At 40.7% G+C, this 25,836-nt stretch overlaps 2 protein-coding genes across 3 annotated transcripts in view; both read right to left on the bottom strand.

Moving 5' to 3' along the window:
• Positions 1-25,282, bottom strand: part of LOC137170774 (NLR family CARD domain-containing protein 3-like) — a 46,038-nt gene extending 20,756 nt beyond the window's left edge. Inside the window, exons 1-3 of the mRNA XM_067574350.1 lie at positions 25,219-25,282; positions 1,665-1,723; positions 895-996 (exon numbers count right to left, since the gene is read on the bottom strand). Coding sequence (XP_067430451.1) covers positions 895-983 — 89 coding nt within the window. The 5' untranslated portion in view covers positions 984-996; positions 1,665-1,723; positions 25,219-25,282. The remainder of the gene's footprint in view (positions 1-894; positions 997-1,664; positions 1,724-25,218) is intronic.
• Positions 7,800-25,273, bottom strand: LOC137170773 (NLR family CARD domain-containing protein 3-like). 2 transcript variants are annotated; one of them, XM_067574346.1, is made up of 12 exons: positions 24,607-25,273; positions 23,839-23,940; positions 23,561-23,755; positions 23,338-23,451; positions 20,663-20,741; positions 20,273-20,501; positions 16,788-18,588; positions 16,505-16,672; positions 15,944-16,111; positions 14,644-14,817; positions 9,342-9,388; positions 7,800-9,221 (listed from the first exon to the last, which is right to left on the bottom strand). In XM_067574346.1, exons 2-12 carry the CDS (start codon positions 23,925-23,927, stop codon positions 8,602-8,604), a joined length of 3,684 nt encoding a protein of 1,227 aa, XP_067430447.1. In that variant the 5' UTR covers positions 23,928-23,940; positions 24,607-25,273; the 3' UTR covers positions 7,800-8,601. The 2 variants fall into 2 exon arrangements, with proteins under 2 accessions (XP_067430447.1, XP_067430448.1); XM_067574347.1 differs by lacking the exon at positions 15,944-16,111.
• Positions 25,283-25,836: the final 554 nt, after the last annotated feature.

A 25,836-nucleotide genomic window follows, 5' to 3' on the forward strand; every position in this document is an offset into this window, starting at 1 on the left:
AACTCTACCAGCAGTCTGGACTTCACCATTCTGACAAAAACAGGAACCACATCAACATTCAGCTCTTCCTCCACCTTCCTCCTGCGGCTCACATACACCGCCATCTTTGCCTGTCCCAAAACAAAGTTCAATATCTGACACTTGTTCTTCTGTTGGCGAGTGTATTTAAAACCACAAATAAAAACCTGCTTCATAAAAATTTCTCCATATCTGCTAAAAATGATTTCCAACAACACAAACAGAGCCGTCAGACGAGAGCACTCTGAGAAACAGTGAAACACCGTCTCTCTTTGGCTGCAGAAGGGGCATTTCTCCTCCACAGCAGCATTAATAACAGAGATAAAGGAGTTCACTGCTACAATGCCATGTAGGATCCTCCACTGCAGGTCCGCATGTTTCTTTGTTAAAGGAGGTTTATACAAAGACCTCCATGCTGGTTTGACATCAGGGTCTAAGTCCAGATAAGTCCTCCACGGGGTGTCACTGTGTCCATTCAGTTTGTTCTGGTTCAAGGTTTTAACCATCAACTTATACAGAGTCTTTCCTGAGGCGTCCTCCAAAGAAGCTCCCACAGGGTCGACAGGCTCAAGTAAAGGACCAGAACAGTTTTTGAAATCTGGAAACAGTCCAATGGCAGGATAGGGGTCCGTACAGTTTGGCAGCAGCGCGCCATCACAAAAGTCAGTTAACAGAAGGCATTGATGTCCTGTCAGCAGGTCAGCTGGACCTGAAGGACAAACAACTGGGTCCAGGTTCAGGTCCAGGTCCAGGTCGAGGTCCAGCAGAGTCTGGTCTGTGCTGCTTCTTTGTTCTTCAACACAACACACACAGAGCTTTGAGTGTGAATAATGATGGTGGAGAACAGTGATGGACAGTTAGAGATCCTCATCTCACCTCTGAGCTTTGGTCTGGCTGTCATGTTCCCCACACAGAGAGCTTTTAGAGGGAGGGACTCCCTCCTCTCTGTCCTCACACTGATCCATAGCAGAGAAACACCTTCACACAAACACAACAACACATTATTTCTCATCATTCCTCTCAGTCACAGGACAAACACACACAGCTCTGACTAAAGTATCTCATCCCCTTCAATACTAAATACACTCATCTGACAGTTTCCATGTTGTTGGCACTTTGAGCTGCAGTGACATATCTAACAAATCACTTTCACAATGCTCACAATGGGCCTCATGCAAGAAGCACTCCAACCAAGAGATTTGTTCTTAAGTGACGAGTACGAGTGATTTAAGAGAATTTGTGACTTCACCAATTTTCTGAGACATCTTTCTGAGGTACGAATGAAATTGATGAGTTCAGAGCTGTCTTACGAGTCCTGAACAGACTTACGGTCTTTCTTCACAGTTAAAATATGACACAGAAACCAAGTAAAATAAAATATAAAGGTTTATATATTACAGAGGTTTAGGAAGAGAGAATGAAAACGATTTTGCAGGAAGCTTTTGGATGGTTTGAAGACTAGAGGGAAACACTTCATGTTGCTGTGTCTTTGGCTTTCTTTGGGGACCAGATCACTTTTCACTTTTATTTAAAACACTTTGAAAAGTTCTTCAACATCTGAAATGTTCCTCTTTTTCCAAGTCTACTATATCCAGTCAGAGCATGCAGCGGCAGCTCGTCCAATAATCCAAAATCAATCATGTTACCTGGACAGATGCTGCTGAATTCACATCCACATCAGCTCACAGAGACTTTCTACCTTCATCTGTAGAGGAAACACAGAGAGAATTAAAGCTGCAAGCAGCGTTGAACGGGCCCTCGTGCCTCTGCGCACGTCAAGCTGTGGCGCAGTCGAAGGGCTTCTGTCACGGGCATGTAGATGTCTTCAGACCCGGGCTGTTTTCAGACAGTGCAAGAAGGAGATAAACATCACTTCCTTTGTCCACTACTTTGCCTGCTGTTGGGGCTGGTTTGCTGCTATTTTGTAGGGGGCGCTATTCAGCCAGTTTGCATCACTGATGGAATATTGTCATGTAGACGTGTTCGGGCCGGGACTCTTATCAAACATGTAAAGTTTGGTGCAGACTGGAGCATTTACAATAAAGTTGTAGCAACTCCCTCTTTCATGGTGAAACATCAAATCTCAACGGTGTGAGGATGAGAGTTTTCTGCAGGGTGAGACATGTCTGTCTCGCTCACACCTGTGGCATCAAAATCATGCAAGTTTTGGGCCTATTCACTTGAATTTCAATTAGTAAATTGAAAACTTTTGATGAGTTTGGTTGTAAAACAAATTATTTTCCTAATTTTCATCAAGTCTATTTTTAGAAAAGTAAAGACTTTTAACCCACATGACCTGGTCAAAGTTTGATTGACATGTGTACTGTCAGGTGTGTAGAGACAATAAGTAACTGCAGCTGGACACAGAAAAATACTCATATATTTGAATGGAGAGTGTGAGCCAACCCACACCTTTTTGAACATTTACTGCTTCCACATAGTTTTGGATACAAACTTCATTTGAACTTTAAATGAGTCACGAGACTTTGACCTACAAATCTTGAATTTACTGTGTTTTTTGTCTTTTATTGTTTTTGAGATATTAGAGTGTGAGTTTTAAAGTCTTTTCTTGCTCCTCCTGTGATTTTATAATGAGTGTGTATTGCGGAATGTTTCACAGCACTGAGGGAGTGACATCACCAGGAGCAGTTGGAGAGGAGGATTTTAGAGTACGCTTCTTGTGAAATCTCCTCATAAATCCCATGACTTTGGCCAAATCTTACATTAAAAATCACATTTTTTGTAGGAAATTTTGTCACAAATCCATTGATACAGGTTTGAAAGTGGTCAGACTTATAGTTTAGACGTCAGAAGCCTCAGTTTGACACAAAGTTCATGCCTCCCCTTTGCTTTACATTGTAAGGGTGATGTGACACTGCAACTTTCGGGGCTTATAAAATCCAAACCGTTTGAGTTATTACAAAGTTTTTAACAACTTTTTTTCAGCACAGTGTCATAAGTCATGTAACAAAGTTTGAAGCCGATACCATTAACGCCCTCGGAGGAGATAGTGTCTGTTTTGGGGCCAAAATTGAGGCAAAATCCTATATTGACAGGCTAATTGCGCACTTCCTGTTGTATTTAGGTCAGGTGTGTCAGCATATGATTTGTAGGTCTTGATGAGACAAATAATTGAGTTTTGGTTCAATCTCTCTACGACATTCCTATGGACCGTGGCGGCCATTTTAGTTACATAGGTGGCGCTAGAGAGCACATTTTAGTGCTTTGGGGGTTAATTTTTACATTTTATCAAATTTTTTACCAGGCCTGATGTGCTTGCCAAATTTAGTGACTTTTTGAGCATGTTTAGGGGGTCAAATTTAGGTCTGAAGTGGCAGAATAATAAGAAAGAAAGAAACAAACAGAACAGATACAAGAGGGTCCTCGCCCCTTTGGGGCTCAGGCCCTAATTAAAGCTGCAGGCAGCATTGAACGGTGCTCAGGCCCTAATAATAAAACGTAGAAAAGACAAATTAATCTGACTCTAAAAATATAAAGTTGAACCCTGTTTCTCTTTGTTTCACATGAACAGAAAGTCTGAAAATTGTATGTGCATCATAACATACAAACTTTAAATGGTTCATATCTTCTTTAACTCATGTCAGACTTCTGGTGTTGACATCCCAAACAGCAGATTTTAATATTAATGTAACTTCATAACTTTCAGTGTATTCAATCATATATAATGCTGGACACAATGAATGATGGGTAATCTGAATCATGAAACTTTGATCTAGCTTTGACATGTCACCTGTGGAGGCCTGGTATTAGCTGGTTCAGAGCTTGAGACAGGGCATTATGGGTATTGTAGTGTTCATTTTCCAGCACCAAGTCGCTGCAATCACACTGAAGAATCACTACTTTATACAAACATCCTCCGTCCCGCTGACTACTGACGACTGTAACACTCACGTTATAGTTTATAACATTTCTGACAGTTTCTATACAGACCAGCAGGGATGGAACAAGTACTAGGATATTTTACTCAAGTAAAAGTAAAATTAATGCAAAAATGTAGTTACATAAAAATAAAGGTATAATAGGTCAGGCTACAGAATAAAGTACATTAACATGTCAGCGTTTACATTTACTACATGTATGATGGTTCACGTACAAGAGAACGATGACTGATGAGAGACCAACTTAAAGTTAAAGTGATCTCTCATCCTCAGACAAATCTGATAATAATGACATTTCCAGTTTTCTGATTATTTCTACATGTATCTGGAGGCTTTGATCTCTTCTGCACTGTTGGCTCTTTAAACAGCAGTGAACAAACTCAGAAGGACAGTTTTAATCAGTCAGTGCAGCTGTACAGTCACCCACATAAAGCACAGTCACAATGGATGTTATATCATAAAAACAGACATTCTCATCATTCTCTGTTCTTTACTGTTTGACAAGTCATGACATCTTGTGTTTGACTGTAACCCGACTCTTTCCTACAGTCTGTATTCTCACATTATGAATGATGTTTCTTCTAAATTAACATATTGTAACTGATTAAATTAATTAAAAACAAGAGAATAAGCTGCTCTCCTCAGTGTTTTCAGTGGAAAACAGACTCTGCAACAGTGATATGATACTGACAGTATCTCATGTCATCACTGAGTGTGTTTCCTCATTCTTACAGACAGTCAGCTGAGCCCTGCCCTCCTCAGTGGGGGGAAGTATACTGCACTTAAGTACAAATTTTAGGTACTTGTACTTCACTTGAATTTTCCCATTTTATACCTTTTTATACTTCACTACATTTCAGAGGGAAATATTTTACTTTTAACTGCACTATATTTATTTGACAGCTGCAGTTAGTAGTTACTTTGCAAATTGTATATTTACATATTTACATAGAAATATTATCTTATAGAATACTTGTTATAAAGTGCCTAACAATAAATAGAATCAGCTCCACCTCCACCAACTCCAACAGTAAAATGCTCCTCACACATCAATGTATCAGTAATAATAACCCATTAATATAATGTACAATAATTTAACCTCACAGGAGGATTTTTCTGCATGAGTACGGCTCACACAGACGCCATCTTTACCGGACAACAACCAGAAAGCTTCCCAGCTGACTAACTCCTGCAACAATCACACACTGTCTATGAAGAGTCTCAAAGACCAAGATAAATCAACCAGAGCTCCACTTACTGAACTTTTTCTCATGAACTTCATCAGTGTGCAGCTCTCTGAGCAGGTCTGTGCAGGAAATGAGCTTCAGTTCAACTTCAACTTTCCTATGAAGTGAAGTGATGCTGCTTCATGTGTGTGTGTGTGTGTGTGTGTGTGTGTGTGTGTGTGTGTGTGTGTGAGACAGCATGCAGTCTGACTGGTTGAACCAGTCTAAGCTGCATTGAGGATGAAGTGTTATTGTAACTTACCTCATCTCTACTTCACCTTTTACTTTTCTATTGTGTCTCTATTTTCTCTTTTACTGTGAAGCACTGATCTGCTCTGATCTACAAAGCTGCCAAATAAACTTCAATGAATGGTGAATGTTCCTCTGCTGGTCAGAGTCAAAAACTGTGTTTAGTGCAGAAAAACCAGCAGCCAGGAGTCAAAGTGCATTTTGTGTTGTGAAAAGTTCATCAAGTTTTCTGAAATTACAGGTTGTGAAAATGACATTTTATTGATGAAATGTTTGTCAAACAAATGAAGCTGATAGTTGTAATTATTGTGGATTGATCTTTTATTTCATTGCACATAATCCTTTTGATGTGAGAGAACATGCTCTGTTTATCTTTGATTCAAACCAACTTCACTGTATGAAGACAAGCAGCTCTGTTCTCTGTCACAAACTGTTTCATCCAGTAAAACTGAAACAAGTTTCTTTAAAGTTCATGTGTCTGCATTGATATTAATGCTGCTAATATCCATATCAATCCAGACAGAAATGATCAGAACAATGTTCTTCCAGACACTATGTGTAGGATGTGAAAGTTGAGTTTGGCTCCATCTGGTGGGAGGATGAAGAACGACTGTGTGTCAGACAGAATGTTTGTCAGCCTCCAGATGTTGGAAATATTGTTGAAATACCTTCACAGTGTTTGTCTGTCTCTCTTTGTATTTTAATATCAGGATGTTTGTCTGTCTGTTCAATTCATTTGATTTCCATGAAAGCTGCAATCAGCTGCTGTTGTTCTACTATCAGTCCACTAGATGGCCTCGTGATGCACATGTGGAGGAATTTACAGCTGTGTTTCATGTCAATTACAAGTCAGTTTAACTCTGAGTGGCAGCAGGTGACTAATAATTTATATATAACAGAACAGACTGAAGATGCTGGAAAATGATTCTTTGTGCAAATATATTCCAAATCTTTACATTTGATTCTTTTTAAGTAAAAACAGTTTTCAGTGTTTTCTGCAGTTTTTTCTTCTTGTAAGGATGGAAAACATTTATCAGTCTGGAGGTCTGAGACTGACCCATGGAGAACCTTCCTGAAGCCAACATGCATCAATGAATGTTAAAAATAAAGAGTCCTGATGTGAAACAGAGCTGAGGATAATTAGACCTGATCCAGACTGTGTTGGACCTGAACAGACCCAAACAGAGAGAGAACATCCACCCTGACAGCAGCATGATGCTCCATTAATTCACTGAGCAATGTTTGAGATCTTTGTCAGTAAATATCACAGAGCAGAACAAGCTGCACACTCAGATGTCTGTGATCCGCTCAACACATTTCTCAACAGATCTTACTCTTCTTTTACACATTTTAAACTGAATATATTGTGACTGTCTCTCTCAGGAGTAAACACCTGTCCATGCATCCAACCGGATCCTTCTTTTGGATTGTTTCCATGGTTACGTATTCATTTTGCTCCATTGTTTGTTTGTAATACATTATTCTGGTGTATATATTCAGGGCTGTAGCCAGGATTTTAGAAATACCCACAATACAACAACACATATAATATATTATTATTATTTTTACCTTTTTAAAAACAATCAAAACATCTTCATAGATTGGTCAACTGCTTCATTTACTCTTCAAACTCTTACTGTTGTTCTGACATCTTTCCTCTAACTGGCCAACGTCGACGTCTCTCACTGTTTCTGCCAACGTTAGTCTCCTCACTTTGCCAAAGCCTTTACCGAGGCCTGTGTGTATCTATATCTATATCTATATATATATATATCTGATTGATGTTTGATGGATGTTTTTTGTGTGTAAACATTGTTCAGGAATGTTTCTAAAATGCACATATTTACCTGTTGAAATGTCATTTTCTGTATTTGCTGTGAAAGGGGAAAGTTAAGGGACATTTTGGGAAACTTTTAAATCTTTTGGGTATTTTTTTAATTTAGAAATTCTTTATATTTTCTTTATTGCTGAAAAATATATGAAGTATTTAAAACAAATGAATTTTTATAAATACAAACATATTGTTGCTTTTCTTGTTTATTTTGGGGCCGTTTTGGGTTTTAAGACGTTTAAAAGTTTAATTTTCCTTGACAGCGGTTTGGAAAAGCAGTTAATATTTCTGAGCTTCTGTACGACTGTTGGACAGATTCAGTTTTGTCTTGTTGACTCAAATATTTGAATTCCTTTGATTATTTCCTGGGCAGAGAGAAAGTTCAGCTGCTTCAGACCAATAAAGTCTGAGTCTCCAGATGTGTTTAAAGTTTGAATTTCATGTTTCACACTTACTAAACGTTTTCTCTTCACTTTAATAACCAGGCCGTAACATATTACACATTATTACATAATAATCACAATATTCCTCCACAACAACGTGGAGCTGCAAGTATCACAACACAAACTGCAGAGATGCAGGACTCCGAGTCTTTATTACAGCAGGAAACACGTTTCTTCAACCTGCAGCAGCTGTTTCATCACAAACCAGCAGCTTACAAGTTATTCAATTATACATTATGATTCATGTGGAGTCGTGTTTCTGTCCAGCTGGACGCTTCACTACGACTGCTGAGAGGCGGGAAAGATTCCCATGTTTACAACTGGCCAGCGTTCATGTCACACAACAAATCAAGACGGCTGCATGATTACAAAGTTGGTGGAATGAGGCTCAAAAATACTGTTATTGACAATAATCCACCATATCCAGTAAATATCAGAGCTTTCAGCTTTTCCACTTCATAATTACCACTTGAATGTTGACCTGAATTCTATTTACAAGTCAGAATCTCATAATTAGCATCATTCCAATATGATATGAACGCAGCATAAAAGCAGCCACACTCCAGCTGCTGAGCCTCAGCCTTCACCATTAGAGGTGTTCATTTAACCAGCCAATAGGAGGCCTGTTGTTCTGACCATCATTTGTCATGTGATCTCTAAATAAGTGAAGGAATCAGGTAACACAGTTACTATGAAACTACTAGAAGAACTACAACTAAACATTGTGAAGATCCCATTCCCATTATCCCATTACAGTTCAAGCCTTTCTAATACACTAACAACAGAAAACAACAACAACTGGACTCAGTTTATCATTTGATTCATTTTACAAACAAACTGTCAATCATGTGGAAACCATGTTTACATTTACAAGCAGTGAGAGATCATGTTGGTACTAAATACCATCAGCTGTGTGTGATCCTGTACAGACTGAACTATCTGGTCAGCAGTGAGAAAGTTTCTCTAACAGGAGGAGACTCTTCCTCCTCCAGACCACACAGAGACACTGAGGAACCAGACCACCAGACTGCAAACCCAGCACACAGAGGCTGAGTGAATGTGGTGTTGAAGGTGTGGAGGCGGATCAGTGTGTCAGAGGAGACTCTGTAGAAGGACAGAGTGCCAGCAGGACAGTCCACATACACTGCTACTCTGTTAGAGACAGAGGAGGAGGAGGAGGAGGAGGAGGAGGAGGAGGAGGAGGAGGAGGAGGAGATGGATGTTTTTCTCATATTGTGCCAGACAGAGTAACCACCATCAGAACAGGTCAGACTCCAGGACTGATCATTAAATCCAAACTGACAGTCTTCACTGTTTCCTTTCCTGCTGATTCCTCTGTAACTCACTGATATATTAACTCTTCCTCTCCACTCGACCTCCCAGTAACAGCGACCAGTCAGATCATTTCTACACAGCAGCTGTTTCCAGTCATCAAATCTGTCTGGATGATCAGGATATGGCTGATCCTCCTTCACACATGTCACCTTCCTGTTGTTGTCAGACAGTTTGAGGTTTCTGTTTACTGTGTTTGGATCCAGTGTGAGTTGACAGAAATCTGATGGAGAGAACGAGACACAATACAGCTGCAGTTATTGATCGATGATGACATCATCTTCATCCTCAGTAGGATGTGAATGAGCTTTGTTTTGATGAATGAAATGAAAAACACACTTACACTTCCTCAGACCTGGTGTCAAGTATCGGACTCCAGCAGGCTGCAGCCTGAAAGGAGGAGGGGGGTCAGAGCAGCACGTTCTCTTTCAGCATGCAAACATGGACATGACATCACTCTAGAAAAAGCAGCTCTGATCCTCATCACACTGAGCTGCTTTGCTGTTGCTAGGCAACACAACCGTCCATCACATCACATTGCACCACGACTATCGACAGCAGCTACATTCAGCCAATCAGAAACAGGCGTCTCAAAGTCAAATCATGTCAACAATGAGACTTTTTCTTGTCAGACTCAGCAGTTTGTATTGTGAACAGATGACAGGACTGTTTAAACTGATTCACACTAACATGAAAATGATAAACCGCCTGTTTCTGTTTGTCTTTCCTCAACAATCTTTGGACGACTGACAAGTTATTTCCTCTCACACAGGTGGAACATTCCTGCATGATGGTTACAGCTGACAATCAGCTGCAGTCTCAAGAGTTTGAGCTGATTTACTGTCCACCTGTTTGTCCTCACCTGAGAGTGTCCACCTGTCTGTCCTCACCTGAGAGTGTCCACCTGTCTGTCCTCATCTGAGAGTGTCCACCTGTCTGTCCTCACCTGAGAGTGTCCACCTGTCTGTCCACACCTGAGAGTGTCCACCTGTCTGTCCTCACCTGAGAGTGTCTACCTGTCTGTCTGTACCTGAGAGTGTCCACCTGTCTGTCTGTACCTGAGAGTGTCCACCTGTCTGTCCTCACCTCAGAGTGTCCACCTGTCTGTCCTCACCTGAGAGTGTCCACCTGTCTGTCTGTACCTGAGAGCGTCCACCTGTCTGTCCTCACCTGAGAGTGTCTACCTGTCTATCCTCACCTCAGAGTGTCCACCTGTCTGTCCTCACCTGAGAGTGTCCACCTGTCTGTCCTCACCTGAGAGTGTCCACCTGTCTGTCCTCACCTCAGAGTGTCCACCTGTCTGTCCTCACCTGAGAGTGTCTACCTGTCTATCCTCACCTCAGAGTGTCCACCTGTCTGTCCTCACCTGAGAGTGTCCACCTGTCTGTCCTCACCTGAGAGTGTCTACCTGTCTATCCTCACCTCAGAGTGTCCACCTGTCTGTCCTCACCTGAGAGTGTCCACCTGTCTGTCCTCACCTGAGAGTGTCCACCTGTCTGTCCTCACCTCAGAGTGTCCACCTGTCTGTCCTCACCTCAGAGTGTCCACCTGTCTGTCCTCACCTGAGAGTGTCCACCTGTCTGTCCTCACCTGAGAGTGTCCACCTGTCTGTCCTCACCTCAGAGTGTCCACCTGTCTGTCTGTACCTGAGAGCGTCCACCTGTCTGTCCTCACCTGAGAGTGTCTACCTGTCTATCCTCACCTGAGAGTGTCCACCTGTCTGTCCTCACCTGAGAGTGTCCACTTGTCTGTCCTCACCTGAGAGCGTCCACCTGTCTGTCTGTACCTGAGAGTGTCTACCTGTCTGTCCTCACCTGAGAGTGTCCACCTGTCTGTCTGTACCTGAGAGCGTCCACCTGTCTGTCCTCACCTGAGAGTGTCTACCTGTCTATCCATACCTGAGAGTGTCCACCTGTCTGTCCTCACCTGAGAGTGTCCACTTGTCTGTCCTCACCTGAGAGTGTCCACCTGTCTGTGTGTACCTGAGAGTGTCCACCTGTCTGTCCACACCTGAGAGTGTCTACCTGTCTGTCCTCACCTGAGAGTGTCTATCTGTCTGTCTGTACCCGAGAGTGTCCACCTGTCTGTCCTCACTTGAGAGTGTCCACCTGTCTGTCCTCACCTGAGAGTGTCTACCTGTCTGTCCTCACCTGAGAGTGTCTACCTGTCTGTCTGTACCCGAGAGTGTCCACCTGTCTGTCCTCACTTGAGAGTGTCTACCTGTCTGTCCTCACCTGAGAGTGTCTACCTGGCTGTCTGTACCTGAGAGTGTCCACCTGTCTGTCCTCACTTGAGAGTGTCCACCTGTCTGTCCTCACCTGAGAGTGTCCACCTGTCTGTCTTGATTCTCAATCAATTCTCCATCAATACATTGATAGATTAGGTTCTAGACTGATGTTTTTCTCAAAGAAAAAAAGTGACAGTGAATCAAATGTAAACATTTAGTATCAATATCAAGCTGAGTGAGATTTATGTTCCTTTAGTTCAGTCAACAGGAAACCAAAGCAGCTCTGAGACAAAGGATCAAATCAATACTTCATATAAAATAAAAATGATTGCAAAGATAAACTGCTGAGTGCAAAACTTCAAATAATAAAATCATGTAAACGACAGCTGCCTGCTACATTTAGCTGCAACGTGCAAACAAGAAAATGGATCAAATTGGTCGAACTGATCACTATAAGCAGGGTCTCATTTATAATCGTTGCGTAAAAAAGAAAGAGGCTGAAAGAGGCGACGCCACTTCCCACAAAGTTATGATCTATAAAAACAAACTGCCATGAAGGTTTCCTCTTTCTCACTTCAAAACAAAAGTAGAAAAGTTATTTTTACCTTTTTAAAAACAATCAAAACATCTTCATAGATTGGTCAACTGCTTCATTTACTCTTCAAACTCTTACTGTTGTTCTGTCATCTTTCCTCTAACTGGCCAACGTCGACGTCTCTCACTGCTTCTGCCAATGTTAGTCTCCTCACTTTGCCAAAGCCTTTACCGAGGCCTGTGTGTATCTATATCTCTATATATATATACATATATCTAGACGTATATATGAAGACATTTCTATAAAGAGCTTTCTTTCAGTACTTTGTTACAGTTTTCTACATTTGACTGACTGTTCACCAACATTTTCCATCATTTCAGACGCTGCTATTCTCCTCCTGCCCACCGGTTGTCCTTATTGTGTTCCTACTTTCTCTGTTCACCTGACCTTTGACCTGCCTGCAGACATGATCCTCATGACCTCATTATTCAGAGAGTTAATACTGTAGAGCTGCACAGCACCCTAGTCATTAGCCAGTGTGTATCACGTCCCTTTTGTTCTGCCTGAGTCGACACTAGTTATTTTATTGTCTTAACTTTTTATTGCTTTGTGAAGCACTTTGTAACATTTGTTTTAAAATTCTATATAAAGAAATAACTACATTATTATTATTATTATTATTATTATTATTATTATTATTATTATTATTATTATTATTATTATCATCATTATTATTAACCCTTTACCTGTTGAACCTGTTGTTGTTATCTTACTTTTTATTTTTCTATCTTTTACTTTTTTCCTTGTTTTTCCTCCTTCTTTCTATCTCCTCTCTTCCATATTCCTGCGTTTCTCATATTCTTATGCACAGCTTCCATCCTGTCTCTATTGTTCTTTATCTGTCGTTCTACTTTTCCCTTTTTATTTCCCTTTTCCTTCGAATTTCTTTTATTTTTCCCTACAATTCTCTGCTTTTCCTGTTTACTTGTCTGTTGCTATTATTTCTCACTGCCTTTCCTTCACTCTTTATGTTCTTCCTTCTTCTCTCCCTTTTTACATCTGCCACTAACAATTTAGGATTTATTATTTCCTTTCTACTCGTTATAGAAAACACAGTGACAATACAGATTTAATGGATCAGGTTTGTTTACAGTGTATGCCATGTACCAGGCACAACCAAGTTCTTCTCAAACTAAATTTACACAATTTATTCCAGTTCCTGCAACGGCACATTGTTCCAGAGGATAAATTATTACTTTATACTTTTAAGTTGCAGTTTGAAATTAAGAAAAAAAAAAAGTTACAACAAGTTGTTGTAAATATTGAAACCAAGATGTAGCCTGTTGTTATTGTCTAGGTGGAGTATTATTTCTGTTTCAATTACAAAGTAAATATACTTAAATAGTACAAGTTAAAAAAAGTAAAACATACTCAGAAAAACACACAAATATCTACCAAGTTTAATCTCAAACAATAATTTATTTCTCTGTTAAGAAATCTAAACATCTGTTGAGGGATATAAGTAACTGCTGTCGACCTACCTCTGAAGAATGTAGAATAAAGGTTTCACAAATCTGAAACTGTGTTTTAATGAGTCTCTGGAGTCTCTGTGTTAATCTAGTCCAGATCTGACAGGTCTAAGTATAGTGATCTCTGATCTGGACCCGGTCTAATGTGGTCTGGAACTGGTCTAATGTGGTCTGGACCTGGTCTAATGTGGTCTGGACCTGGTCTAATGTGATCTGGACCTGGTCTAATGTGGTCTGGACCTGGTCTGATGTGATCTGGACTTGGTCTAATGTGGTTTGACCTGGTCTAATGTGATCTGGACCTGGTCTGATGTGGTCTGGACCTGGTCTAATGTGGTCTGGAACTGGTCTAATGTGATCTGGACCTGGTCTAATGTGATCTAGACCTGGTCTAATGTGGTCTGGACCTGGTGTAGTGTGATCTGGACCTGGTCTAATGTGGTCTGGACCTGGTCTAATGTGGTCTGGACCTGGTGTAGTGTGATCTGGACCTGGTCTAATGTGATCTGGACCTGGTCTAATGTGGTCTGGATGGAAACAAGCAGTGAAATCGTCCTTTATTAGTTTTCACAAATATAATAAAGGGATTGAGATCATTAAGAAAACGAACTACAGTAGAAATGAATAAAACAGAGGATTATGAGCCTGTGATGTAGCTGTCATACTGGAGTTAGCAGCAGATAAGACCTCAGCAAACAGGCAGAAATAACAATAAGACTGAAAAATCAGCTTACCGTCATTATGGAGAGAGATTTGTTTCATGATTTGTGTGAACAGATCAACAATCTGTGTGTAAATGTGTAATCTGTAAATATAAACACTTTCCACAAATACATAAACAGATTTGTAAACTCACAAAAATATTTTGCAAATATAAAACAGATCTGCAAATACACAAACAAACTCCACAAATAAAACAATATCTGTGAATACATTTAATTATGTATAATGTCTGTCTATACATGGGAGTCTCCACCTGTCTGGTCGTACCTGAGAGTGTCCACCTGTCTGTCCTCACCTGAGAGTGTCCACCTGTCTGTCTATACCTGAGAGTGTCCACCTGTCTGTCTATAAATGAGAGTGTCCACCTGTCTGTCCTCACCTGAGAGTTTCTACCTGTCTGTCTATACCTGAGAGTGTCCACCTGTCTGTCTATACATGAGAGTGTCCACCTGTCTGTCCATACCTGAGAGTGTCCACCTGTCTGTCCGTACCTGAGAGTGTCCACCTGTCTGTCTATACATGAGAGTGTCCACATGTCTGTCCATACCTGAGAGTGTCCACCTGTCTGTCTATAAATGAGAGTGTCCACCTGTCTGTCTATACATGAGAGTGTCCACATGTCTGTCCATACCTGAGAGTGTCCAGTCTCCAGTGTGGATCCTTCAGTCCAGCAGACAGTAGCTTCTCTCCTGAGGCTCCTGGATGATTGTAGCTCAGGTCAAGCTCTCTCAGATGGGAGGGGTTGGAGCTCAGAGCTGAGGCCAGAGAAGCACAGCCCTCCTCTGTGATCAGACATCCTGACAGCCTGCAGACACAAAACAACACTTAACACTTCCAGTCACTACTTAACAATTCAAATGGTCCACAGCTGTAAGGCTCTTATTATGAAGTAGCTACAGTCTCCTGTAACCTTAGTAAACATGATGTTGGCAACTGCTAACTAGGGATATGTGGAGAGCCCAGTATTTGTATTTGTATTTGTATTTGTTGAGGCAGCAAAATTATTTGTATTTGTATTTGAATAAAAGTGGAAAGAGGCTTAAAAATCCTGTTTTTGTTTTTATTACGCTTTTAATTTTAGAAAATTAAAGTGTTACAATAAGTATTCATGAATAAACTAGTATGGTTTTTCACTTTTTCTTTCTTTCTTCCCGAAAACAAATACTTTTTGAAATATCTGTATGAAAAAAACATTTGTAAAAAACCCACTATTTGTGCTTTGCCAAATAATGTATTTGTATTTGGGCACACGCCTACTGATAAGTCTTCACTGCATAAGAACAGGTCTAAATAAAAGAATAGAAAAAGTAGAAACAGCCACAGTGAGCTGATTAGATGAAGGGCTGCAGGTGACAGACTGACTACAGTTTGTAAGAACATCAAACATCCAACATGTCACAGAGATAAATGACTCCGTCTCAGATGCTCACAGTCGAATACAGAACAGGAATCCCAACTAATGTGGTATATACGGTCTGAATGTTGTGGAAATAAAAGTAAAAACTAACAGTAAGGAAACATTTCTGACTCCCTCACTCAGTTTCAGTAACATCCAGAGTTTTAAGGTTGTTTGAAACAAAACAAGAATTAAATGATGGATAACCACAGCTGGGGTGAACTGTCATACACCATGGCGAGTAAAAATTATGATCATCAAAAACTGTTCACTGGCTAACTGTATGTATTTTACTTTGGGCCAGTTACACAGTTCTTCATTCAGTTTATGAATCTTAAAACTCCTCTCTGCTATTTCAGGTTCCAACAGCAGAGACAGAACAAAACTAATGAAAATATGTTTAAAGAAAGTTATTCACAGGGTCTAAACACACAACTGGTCTGAAGATAATTTGAGTAGAGAAAATGTCCAGGTGTCTACTCATATAAATCACAGTTTAAATGGTGATCAGTTGAACAGGTTGATGAATCCTGACCTGAGAGTTTTCAGTGTGCAGTGTGGACTCTCCAGTCCAGCAGACAGCAGTTCTAATTCCTGCAGGTTGTTGTTACTCAGGTCAAGCTCTCTCAGACTAGAGGACTGGGACCTGAGAACTGAGGACAGAACTTCAAGACTTCTCTTTGAGAGGTTACAGTCAGTCAGTCTGGAAAGTGAATAATGAACAACAAGACAAATAACATTTGTGTTAAAATAAGGCTAAACTTCGATGATATAACACTATCTTTGGTGTTCTGTTCTAAACCAGTCGGAGATGTGACAGTTAATAATCAATTAATCGGAATAAACAGTAATTTGGTAACATAAATAACATGGTATCAAAACATGATGAGCCTCTTTATATATATCAAGGATGATATCTGTGTGACAGCACATGAACCTAAAGTTGAGAAACATGTCAGATTTTCTACACTGTGAAATTTAAAATCCTGATGAAGAGGAGATTCTGAAATACTGACATGAGAGAGGCAGTTTAAACTGTACGGTGTTTATAGTTTAAAGAAATATCTCAAACCAGTTGAGACAAACATGAGCTTACCTGAGAGTTTCCAGTCTGCAGTGTGGACTCTCCAGTCCAGCAGACAGAACTTCTAATTTCTGCAGGTTGTTGTTACTCATGTCAAGCTCTCTCAGACTAGAGGACTGGGAGCTGAGAACTGAGGACAGGGCTGCATAGCTTCTCTCTGAGAGGTTACAGCCATTCAGTCTGTATAATACATTTGGAAAAAATATTTAATAAATCATCATCAGAAAAAAATCTGTCTGAATATCTTTGCAATAAATCAATCAATAAATCAATAAATAACTATTTGTGCACTTACAGAGCTTTGTTGGAGGCTTTGACCACTGGCAGCAGCCTCAGAAGAACCTCCTCTGAAGCAGAGTATTTCTTCAGGTCAAACATGTTCAGATCTTTTTCTGATGACAGTAAGGTGAAGGCAAGAGCTGACCACTGAGCAGGAGACAGTTTCTTTGTGAAGAGACCTGATCTCAGGTACCGCTGGATCTGCTCCACCAGAGAATGATCATTCAGTTCATTCAGACAGTGGAACAGATTGATGCTTCTCTCAGCAGACAGATTCTCACTGATCTTTTTCTTGATGTACTCAACTGTTTCCTGATTGGTCTGTGAGCTACTTCCTCTCTGTGTCAGAAGACCTCGTAGGAGAGTCTGATTGGTCTGCAGTGAAAGACCCAGGAGGAAGCGGAGGAACAAGTCCAGGTGTCCATTTGGACTCTTTAAGGCCTTGTCCACAGCACTCTGGTAGAGATGTTTCTCTGCAGATTTGTCTTCTCTTGTTTCAGACTTCTGGGATGTTGTTTGTTCCTCTGCCAGCAGATTGACTCCAGAGTTGATGAATGTCAGATGGACATGAAGAGCAGCCAGAAACTCCTGAACACTCAGATGGACGAAGCAGAACACCTTGTCCTGGTACAGCCCTCTCTCCTCTTTAAAGATCTGTGTGAACACTCCTGAGTACACTGAGGCTGCTCTGATATTGATGCCACACTCTGTCAGGTCTGATTCATAGAAGATCAGGTTGCCTTTCTGCAGCTGCTCAAAAGCCAGTTTTCCCAGAGACTCAATCATCTTCCTGCTGTCTGGACTCCAGTGTGGATCTGTCTCAGCTCCCCCATCATACTTGAAGTTCTTCAGTTTGGACTGAACCACCAGGAAGTGGATGTACATCTCAGTCAGGGTCTTGGGCAGCTCTCTTCTCTTTATGCTTTTCAACACATCCTCCAGAACTGTAGCAGTGATCCAGCAGAAGACTGGCATGTGGCACATGATGTGGATGCTTCTTGGTGTCTTGATGTGGGAGATGATTGTGCTGGCCTGCTCCTCATCTCTGAATCTCTTCCTGAAGTACTCCTCCTTCTGTGGGTCAGTGAACCCTCTGACCTCTGTCACCATGCCGACACACTCAGAAGGGATCTGATTGGTTGCTGCAGGTCGTGTGGTTATCCAGAGGCGAGCAGAGGGAAGCAGTTTCCCCCTGATGAGGTTTGTCAGCAGCACATCCACTGAGGTGGACTCTGTAACATCAGTCAGGATCTCATTGTTGTGGAAGTCCAGAGGAAGTCGACACTCATCCAGACCGTCAAAGATGAACACAACCTGGAACTCTTCAAACCTGCAGATTCCTGCTTCTTTGGTTTCAGTAAAGAAGTGATGAACAAGTTCCACCAAGCTGTACTTTTTCTCTTTCAGCACATTCAGCTCTCTGAAAGTGAATGGAAATGTGAAGTGTATGTCCTGGTTGGCTTTGTCTTCAGCCCAGTCCAGAGTGAACTTCTGTGTTAAGACTGTTTTCCCAATGCCGGCCACTCCCTTTGTCATCACTGTTCTGATTGGTTCATCTATTCCAGGTGAGGCTTTAAAGATGTCTTCTTGTCTGATTGTTGTTTCTGGTCTGACTGGTTTCCTGGTTGCTGTTTCAATCTGTCTGACCTCATGTTCATCATTGACCTCTGCAGTCCCTCCCTCTGTGATGTAGAGCTCTGTGTAGATCTGATTCAGAAGGGTTGGGTTTCCTGCTTTAGCAATCCCCCCAAACACACACTGGAACCTCTTCTTCAGGTTAGACTTGAGTTTACGTTGACACCTGCCAGCAGGAGTCCCTGAATGAACACACAAGAAATAAGATCAATGAATGAAGTATGAAGCAAATATTTCAGTGTTTCATTTCCCCAAAGACTTCAGAAGATCTTTAGTTAAGACCACCTTCAAACATTTCTCCATGGTGGGCTCCAGGGAGCTTGTTGATGCTATGAGCCAAATCAAATCATCCACATCTCCCCTTGAATCTCTTCCTGCAACCTTTTTAAATCTGTTTTTTGCCACCTAGCAGATGATATACTTACCATTGTTAACTGTTCGCTCCAGACTGAATGTTTCTTCATTCATTAAAGACCTCTGTTATTAGACCTATTACAACACAAAAATCTTGACCCTGCTATTTTAAGCAACTATTGACCCATTTTAAACATTAGTAACATAATCGAGAAGGTTGTTTATCTTCTGGCTTCCAGCATCTTCACAGCACTGAAACAGCTCTCGTCAAGATTATTAATGACTCTTATCACTGATGCAAAACATCTTTTTGTGCTGGTTAAGCTTGATCTGTGCTCCGCTTTCAATACTGTCGACCTTAACATTTTATTAAAAGACTCGAGAGCTAGGTTGGCCTGTCCGACACTCTACCACCATGGTTCAAATCTGTCACTGGACTGTCACAGTTTCTCTGGGTAAATTCAGCTCTAACAGATTTGACATGCTGTATGGAGTCCACTTGGCTCTGTCATCAGAAAACACAAGATCAGTTATCATAGTTATGCAGATGATACCCAACTGTACATCTCACTGTCTCTGGATAACATTAACCTATTAGATTTACTGATCAACTGCTGGAAAGATATTGATCTCTGAATGTCAAAAAGCTTCCTGCAGCTGAACAGATACAAACATAAATCAGTGTTTGGTGTGAGAGCACAGAGGCAGCAGGTCCGCACCTACTTGGAGTCCAAGTCATTTACCATCACTGACCAAATCAACAACCTCAGAGTTATTATTGATGCTGATCTAAATCTTGACTCATACATTAGTAAAATCACCAAAACATCTTTCCACCATCTCAGAAATATCCTGAGAATCTGTAGTTTTATCTTTCAGGCAGATTCAGAGATTCTTGTCCATGTCTTTGTCACCAGCAGACTAGATTACTGTAACGTCTGTTTTACTGCTCGTCCTGCTGAATCCCTTCAATACCTCCAGTTTATCCAAAATGCAGCTGTCTGTATCTTGACTAGAACCAAAGAGCTGCTTCACTGGCTACCTGACCATTATAGAACTGGTCTATAAAGCACTAAATGGCCCCTGAATATATAAAGTATCTGACATGCTTCCATTTTATCAGCCAGGCAGAGCTCTCAGGTAACCAGGACAGTCTTCTTCTTTCCCAGAGTTCATTCCATCAGGTGACAGATTATTTATTGCTGACGCTCCAGAAGTATGAAACAGTCTGCAGATGATTTGTGGTTTGTTTTGTTTAGCTTTTAACTAGACTGTATGTGTGTGAACGTGTGTGTGTGTAATGTCTGCCTGTATCTAACCTCATTTTTACTGTTTTACTGTTTTATCACTCTATAAAACACTTTCAATTGTTCCTACAGTGATCTTGTGCTTTACAATTAAATTGACTGGACTAAAAGAATGAGTACATAAACATATTTCCCTCCATCTCCTGAGACGTCAGTAAATGTCTCATTTATCCATCATGTTAAATCTTTATAGAAATCCTCTTACCGCTCTGCAGACGGTCAGCCAGCTCCTCCTGCTTCATTCTCCTCAGGAAGTGCAGTGTGATCTTCAGAAATGCGTCTCTGCTGCTCCTCCTCTGCTCTTCCTCCTTACTGTCCAACACCTCCTCATCCTCCCTCTGACTCTCTAAGCATTCTGGGTAATTTGGACTCAGAACCTTCTGCATCTTCTTCAGCTCGTTCTTCACAAAAGTGACAATGTTCTCCTCCAGCAGCTGGAACAGAATACTATATGAATGACACAATCAAACTGAAAACATGAAGCAAACATCAGATCCATGTTGGACAGACTGACAATCCACTGGTCTACAAAGTGCAGCCTGGAGATGATTGTGAACAGAATAGATGTAAAAGTAGTTGTTGTACATGTACAAACCATAAATATGGAGTCCAGGTGTGTTTGATGCTGCTGGGCAGACTGACCACTGGGAACCTCTGAGCTCTCCTGGTCCACTCTGTGGAGGAATCATGAAGAATGAGCTCAAATTGGGCTCTATTTTCCTGAAACAGGGCGCAGATCCAGATCCAGATCCAGGTCTTAATTCCTGGCGTGTGGCATGTGACCAAAACATTTTTACAATTTCTCCGACCATCAGCACTGGCTCACTCTGAGCTCAGCCAGGCGTAACATGGAGGAGAGACTGAATACATGAATAGTGGAGGAATGCAGTATATGCAGGTGGAGTCAGGTGGGCTTCAATAATGACCAATCACATGAGCTCCTCTCATCACCTTTAAACACAGCAGCAGGTGAAACGGTGAGAGAGGCTGAGTGAGAGAGAAGAGTTCACTAGAGAAGAGTTCTGTGAAGCAGCTGAAGCTCCAAAATACACCTTCAGGACTCCTCAAATATTAATATACATCAGTCCAAACATGCTGACAGTGGTAGAATGAAAATAAAGCTGATGTGTTCTCATGTGCTGCAGCTGCTGGAAAACCGGTGCAAACAATTCATACAGAATAATTAATACATTTAAACTCCACAGTTCTTATCCTCATCTGCATATTTGAAAGTCCTCATATATGCTTTCAATATCTATAAATAAACATCCAACACTGGGTTTGGAAATTAGCTGGTTAGTGTTTGAAAAGTGCACAAGTTCTATCAGTTTGTCCAAATATATAAATGATGAATGAAGGTGCCCACGCTGTGTAAAGTAAGCAGGACTGTGTTTAAACCTGTTTTAAAATGTTTTCACCAACATGTTTTATTTGTTCACAGCATATAAGATGTTGATGTAGGTCTACTCTGTTTGTTTGGCTATTTTACACACTGATTATATGGACACACGTCCACACGCAGAACTGATTACTGCTAATATTTACTTTACTGTAAGTGGTAAAACTGAAAGCTCACTGTAATGATCCTCCTGGCATGACAGAAGAAATATTTTGATTCTCTAAACTGAACTTTTATTTAATAAAAATGTTTGGACAGATCTGATGGAGCTCAGGACGCATCCTGAGGACCGCTGCGGTACTTTAAACAATTTCTTGTTAAACTCGGAATCTGTGAGCAACAGTTTTCCAGTCTGATGTTTAGAAAATGCAGAACATTAATCACCGTAGATCCTGATCGATCCTGTCGCCTCGTCAGAAGATTTTTTTGCACAGACACACAAAAAGAAGACTTGCTCCTCAGGAAAACTGCATAAAGACTGTTTGGACCAGCTGGCCCTGAGCCTGTGAAAAATAGAGCCCATTATGTCTCCACACAGAGACGATCACAAGCTGAAGGTCCCTCAAGTGATGTTTGGATGTGAACAGAGACCCAGATGAGCCCTGCAGTGGTAAAGCTTTACTAGTCCTAGAGAGGCCCCTGAGAGCCCTGAACCTCCAACATGCCAGAAGCTCCGGCCCCAAGCAGAGCGATAGAATAAGTCTGGGTTCAGTTCAGCCAGCGAGTGCAAGACGTGCTGCAGTTTGAGGACGACGCATCAAAGATCCTCCAGGTTGTAGTCAAAGCGGTGGACAGACAGCTTAAGTTATTGTAAGCTTTGCTAACACTGATTACAGCAACATAAAGCAACTCTACTGTCAGCATGTAGACGACAGACTGTAAACCTGTTTTTATTGGCAATAAAAACTCATCATGTCTTTCACAGTGAAATAAATCCATTAATGCCTTGTTTTTATCTTGTTTCTCTGCATCACTGATCACTGTTCATGACATTCAACTGTAATCAATCTGCATTAATGATCAACTGTTGTGTTAATATACCAATCATTTTAATTGATTTAACTAAGACTACTAAGGTTTCTAATATACTTTACATTACTGAGGTTTATTATCTGTTCTGCTGTTTAAAAGTGCAACAATTAAAAGTTAATTTATAATCAATGACCTCAGTTAAAGTGGTGCTGTTCCCAGTGTCTGTTCTGTTATTGATCATCATGTGAAGTGAATGAGTTGATCACCTGACCCCAAACTGTATCTTTATTTATTGATCTGTCACTGTGGATTATAGAAATGTAAAAAAAGCTGTTTGGTTTAACTGATTTTGTTCCTTCATGTATGTTAATGAGGTGGACAAAATATTAGGAACACTAATCAATATAATACAGTCCAGTTCACCAGCAGCACTGCGAGCTCAATAATAAACATAAAGTAGAATTGATCATAAAGTTGTTGCATTAGGTTGAACTGGTGTTCCTAATAAAGTGACCAGTGAATCTACATAAAATGAAACTTATGTCCATAAACCTGTTGCCCTGGTGCATGCTGGGAAGCTTTCCCACACACCTCCTGGACGCTACAGTATCTGAACCTCATTACGTCCTTCGTCTTTATTTTTCTGCTTTGCAGCTTTAGTCCATAAACAGTAACTCTACATTAAAGCTCCTTTCAGAGGGAGGTGTTGACCATATGTGGCAATCTGGGGGCTCGTCTGTCTGTAAATTAGTCTGAACGAGTACGTTTGATCAGCTCACATGTTCTTGTTGGTTTGAACTGGATCACAGGCTTTGATAAGTGAAGCCCCAGAAACAGTGTGTTCAACAGTCACAACATACATTCAGACATGAATCACAGACGTTTGACTGACAGCTTACTTCTGACCAGCAGGACGTCGTCCTTTAAAGTCAATAATAAGATCCTTTGACTCGTCGCTCCTGAAGGACACACAGCTGGATGGAGATCCAGGAGATTCTGGTCTCTGATGGATCCTGATCCAAAAACAGCAATGATACATTTATTAAAGGTCACATATTCAGTTACATTTCCTGTGATTAACATACTGCACAATTTATAGTTTTAATATTGACAACAACATACTTTTTATCAGATAAAGGATCTTGTTTGAAAGTAACAACAGCATCCTTTGACCGGTCGCTCCTGAAGGACAAACAACTGGGTCCAGGTCCAGGTCCAGGTTCAGGTCCAGGTTCAGATCCGAGTCCTGGTCCGGGTCTGAGTCCAGGTCCAGGTTCAGGTCTGGGTCCAGGTTCAGGTCTGTGCTGCTTCTTTGTTCTTCAACACAACACACACAGAGCTTTGAGTGTGAATAATGATGGTGGAGAACAGTGATGGACAGTTAGAGATCCTCATCTCACCTCTGAGCTTTGGTCTGGCTGTCATGTTCCCCACACAGAGAGCTTTTAGAGGGAGGGACTCCCTCCTCTCTGTCCTCACACTGATCCATAGCAGAGAAACACCTTCACACAAACACAACAACACATTATTTCTCTTCATTCCTCTCAGTTACATGACAAACACACACAGCTGTTTCTAATATCCTCCACCCTTCATACAACCAACATGTGATCTAATAATCCATCTAAATATAATGACACTAAGTATTTGTGCTAATCAATACTTTGTGTTTTCCAGGTGACGGTCAGAGTACGAGAGACCTGCCAAAGAAGCTTTGCTGATGGGAGTCAGACTGTTAAACAATGAGAAAGATTTGATATGAGGCTCTTATTCAGCTTATTGAAGGAAACTTATAGATTAAAAATATTTTTTTACAGTCACACAGAGAAAGTTGGATCATTTTCAGCCCTGAGTAGTGTCTGCAGGCTTCCTTTCAGGCTGCAGCCCCAACAACCTCCAGTAATAAGGAGGGCAGCCTGTCTGGAGCCTGACAGGCCAAACTCAGGGCAGAACAGTGTGCAGAGCCTCTCTGAGCTTCTTGCTGTGAGTGAACTGTAATAACTGAAGGAGACTCAGATGAGCCTTTCGCTGGTTGCAGTCAGAGGACAGTTTAGAGAGACGTTGGTGAGAACATCAACCTGTTTTCTGTACAGAAAAACCTTTAAGTTAATAATTCTATCGTAAGCTTTCAACACACATCAGAGGATTTAAACAGTTGATGAAGTTACCGCTGTCTCCCAGTCTGGAGACACTGGTATGGATGCTGCTGCTGTGTGACAGCCACAGCTGTTCATTAAAGTCAGAGGAAAGGAGTTACATCACACATCTATCAGCGTCACACAGAGTCTGAAAGCTCCGGCCAGATTTAACCCCTTCCTCCACCACTGCCACACCCAGTCTCTATGTTGCAGATTAAGACATTTTTACCTGTTTTTAGTACTTGTTATGGACTGTAACTCTGTTTTTACTCAGCATGTGACCCACATGTTCTCTGTGTTTCTCCTTGTAAATAACAAATAAAGTTATTTGAACTTGAAGCTGTCACTAATACAGACAGAGCAGCCTGTTGTTTTTCTCCACAAAGAAGACAAATGTTGGAAGTTATTGATCTGTGAACACTGACTCAGTACTGTCAGCTGTTATTGGACACTTTGAACAGTGACACTAAAATGAAGGAAAACTTCCACCGTGTTGATTTGTGTTGACTGTTAGTAGAGTTCTGAACTACAGATTTCTGCTGTTTCTACTGGAACTAAACTAACAAGATGAACAAAGAGTCATTCAAGAGTCAAATAGGGAAAACTGTCACAATACAAACACAATAAAGTCACAATAAATACCTTTAGACGGAGAAAAGAAGCTGCGACACGATGAGAACAGAAAGAGGGCGTAAACTTCAACAGGGAATAACCAGAGAGAGAGACATAGAGACATAGAGAGAGACATAGAGAGAGAGACAGAGAGGACGTGGCATCTCTGGTGGTTCAAACACTTTTTCTAGAAGTCAATTGTATCGCAAACTTAATTAATTTCATATTTCCTCAACATTTAATATACTAATAAACAAATTATAATGTAACACAACACATTAATAATAAAGAGCATTAACATTATTAAAAAAAAAAACAGACGACAGAAGTTAATTCTACATAATAATAATAATAATAATAATAATAATAATAATAATAATAATAATAATAATAATAATGTTGTTGTTAGTGGTAGCAGCACCATATTCCATAAAACAATGGTGTTTTCATCTTTTTACCTTCAGCGTTCACATGTCACATTATGACTGTAAACTCTCTCTCTCTTCACTTTCTCGGTAATATTTTTAACAGAAGTTTCTATCACATTATTACCACTTATGTTCAATATATTTATTTATCTCTCATATAACCTACAATAACGCACTTGTTTATATTTTTGTTTCATCTCTTATCTTTCTCTTCTTTCTC

Source organism: Thunnus thynnus, chromosome 19 (assembly GCF_963924715.1).
Source record: "Thunnus thynnus chromosome 19, fThuThy2.1, whole genome shotgun sequence".
Taxonomy (NCBI): Eukaryota; Metazoa; Chordata; class Actinopteri; order Scombriformes; family Scombridae; genus Thunnus; species Thunnus thynnus.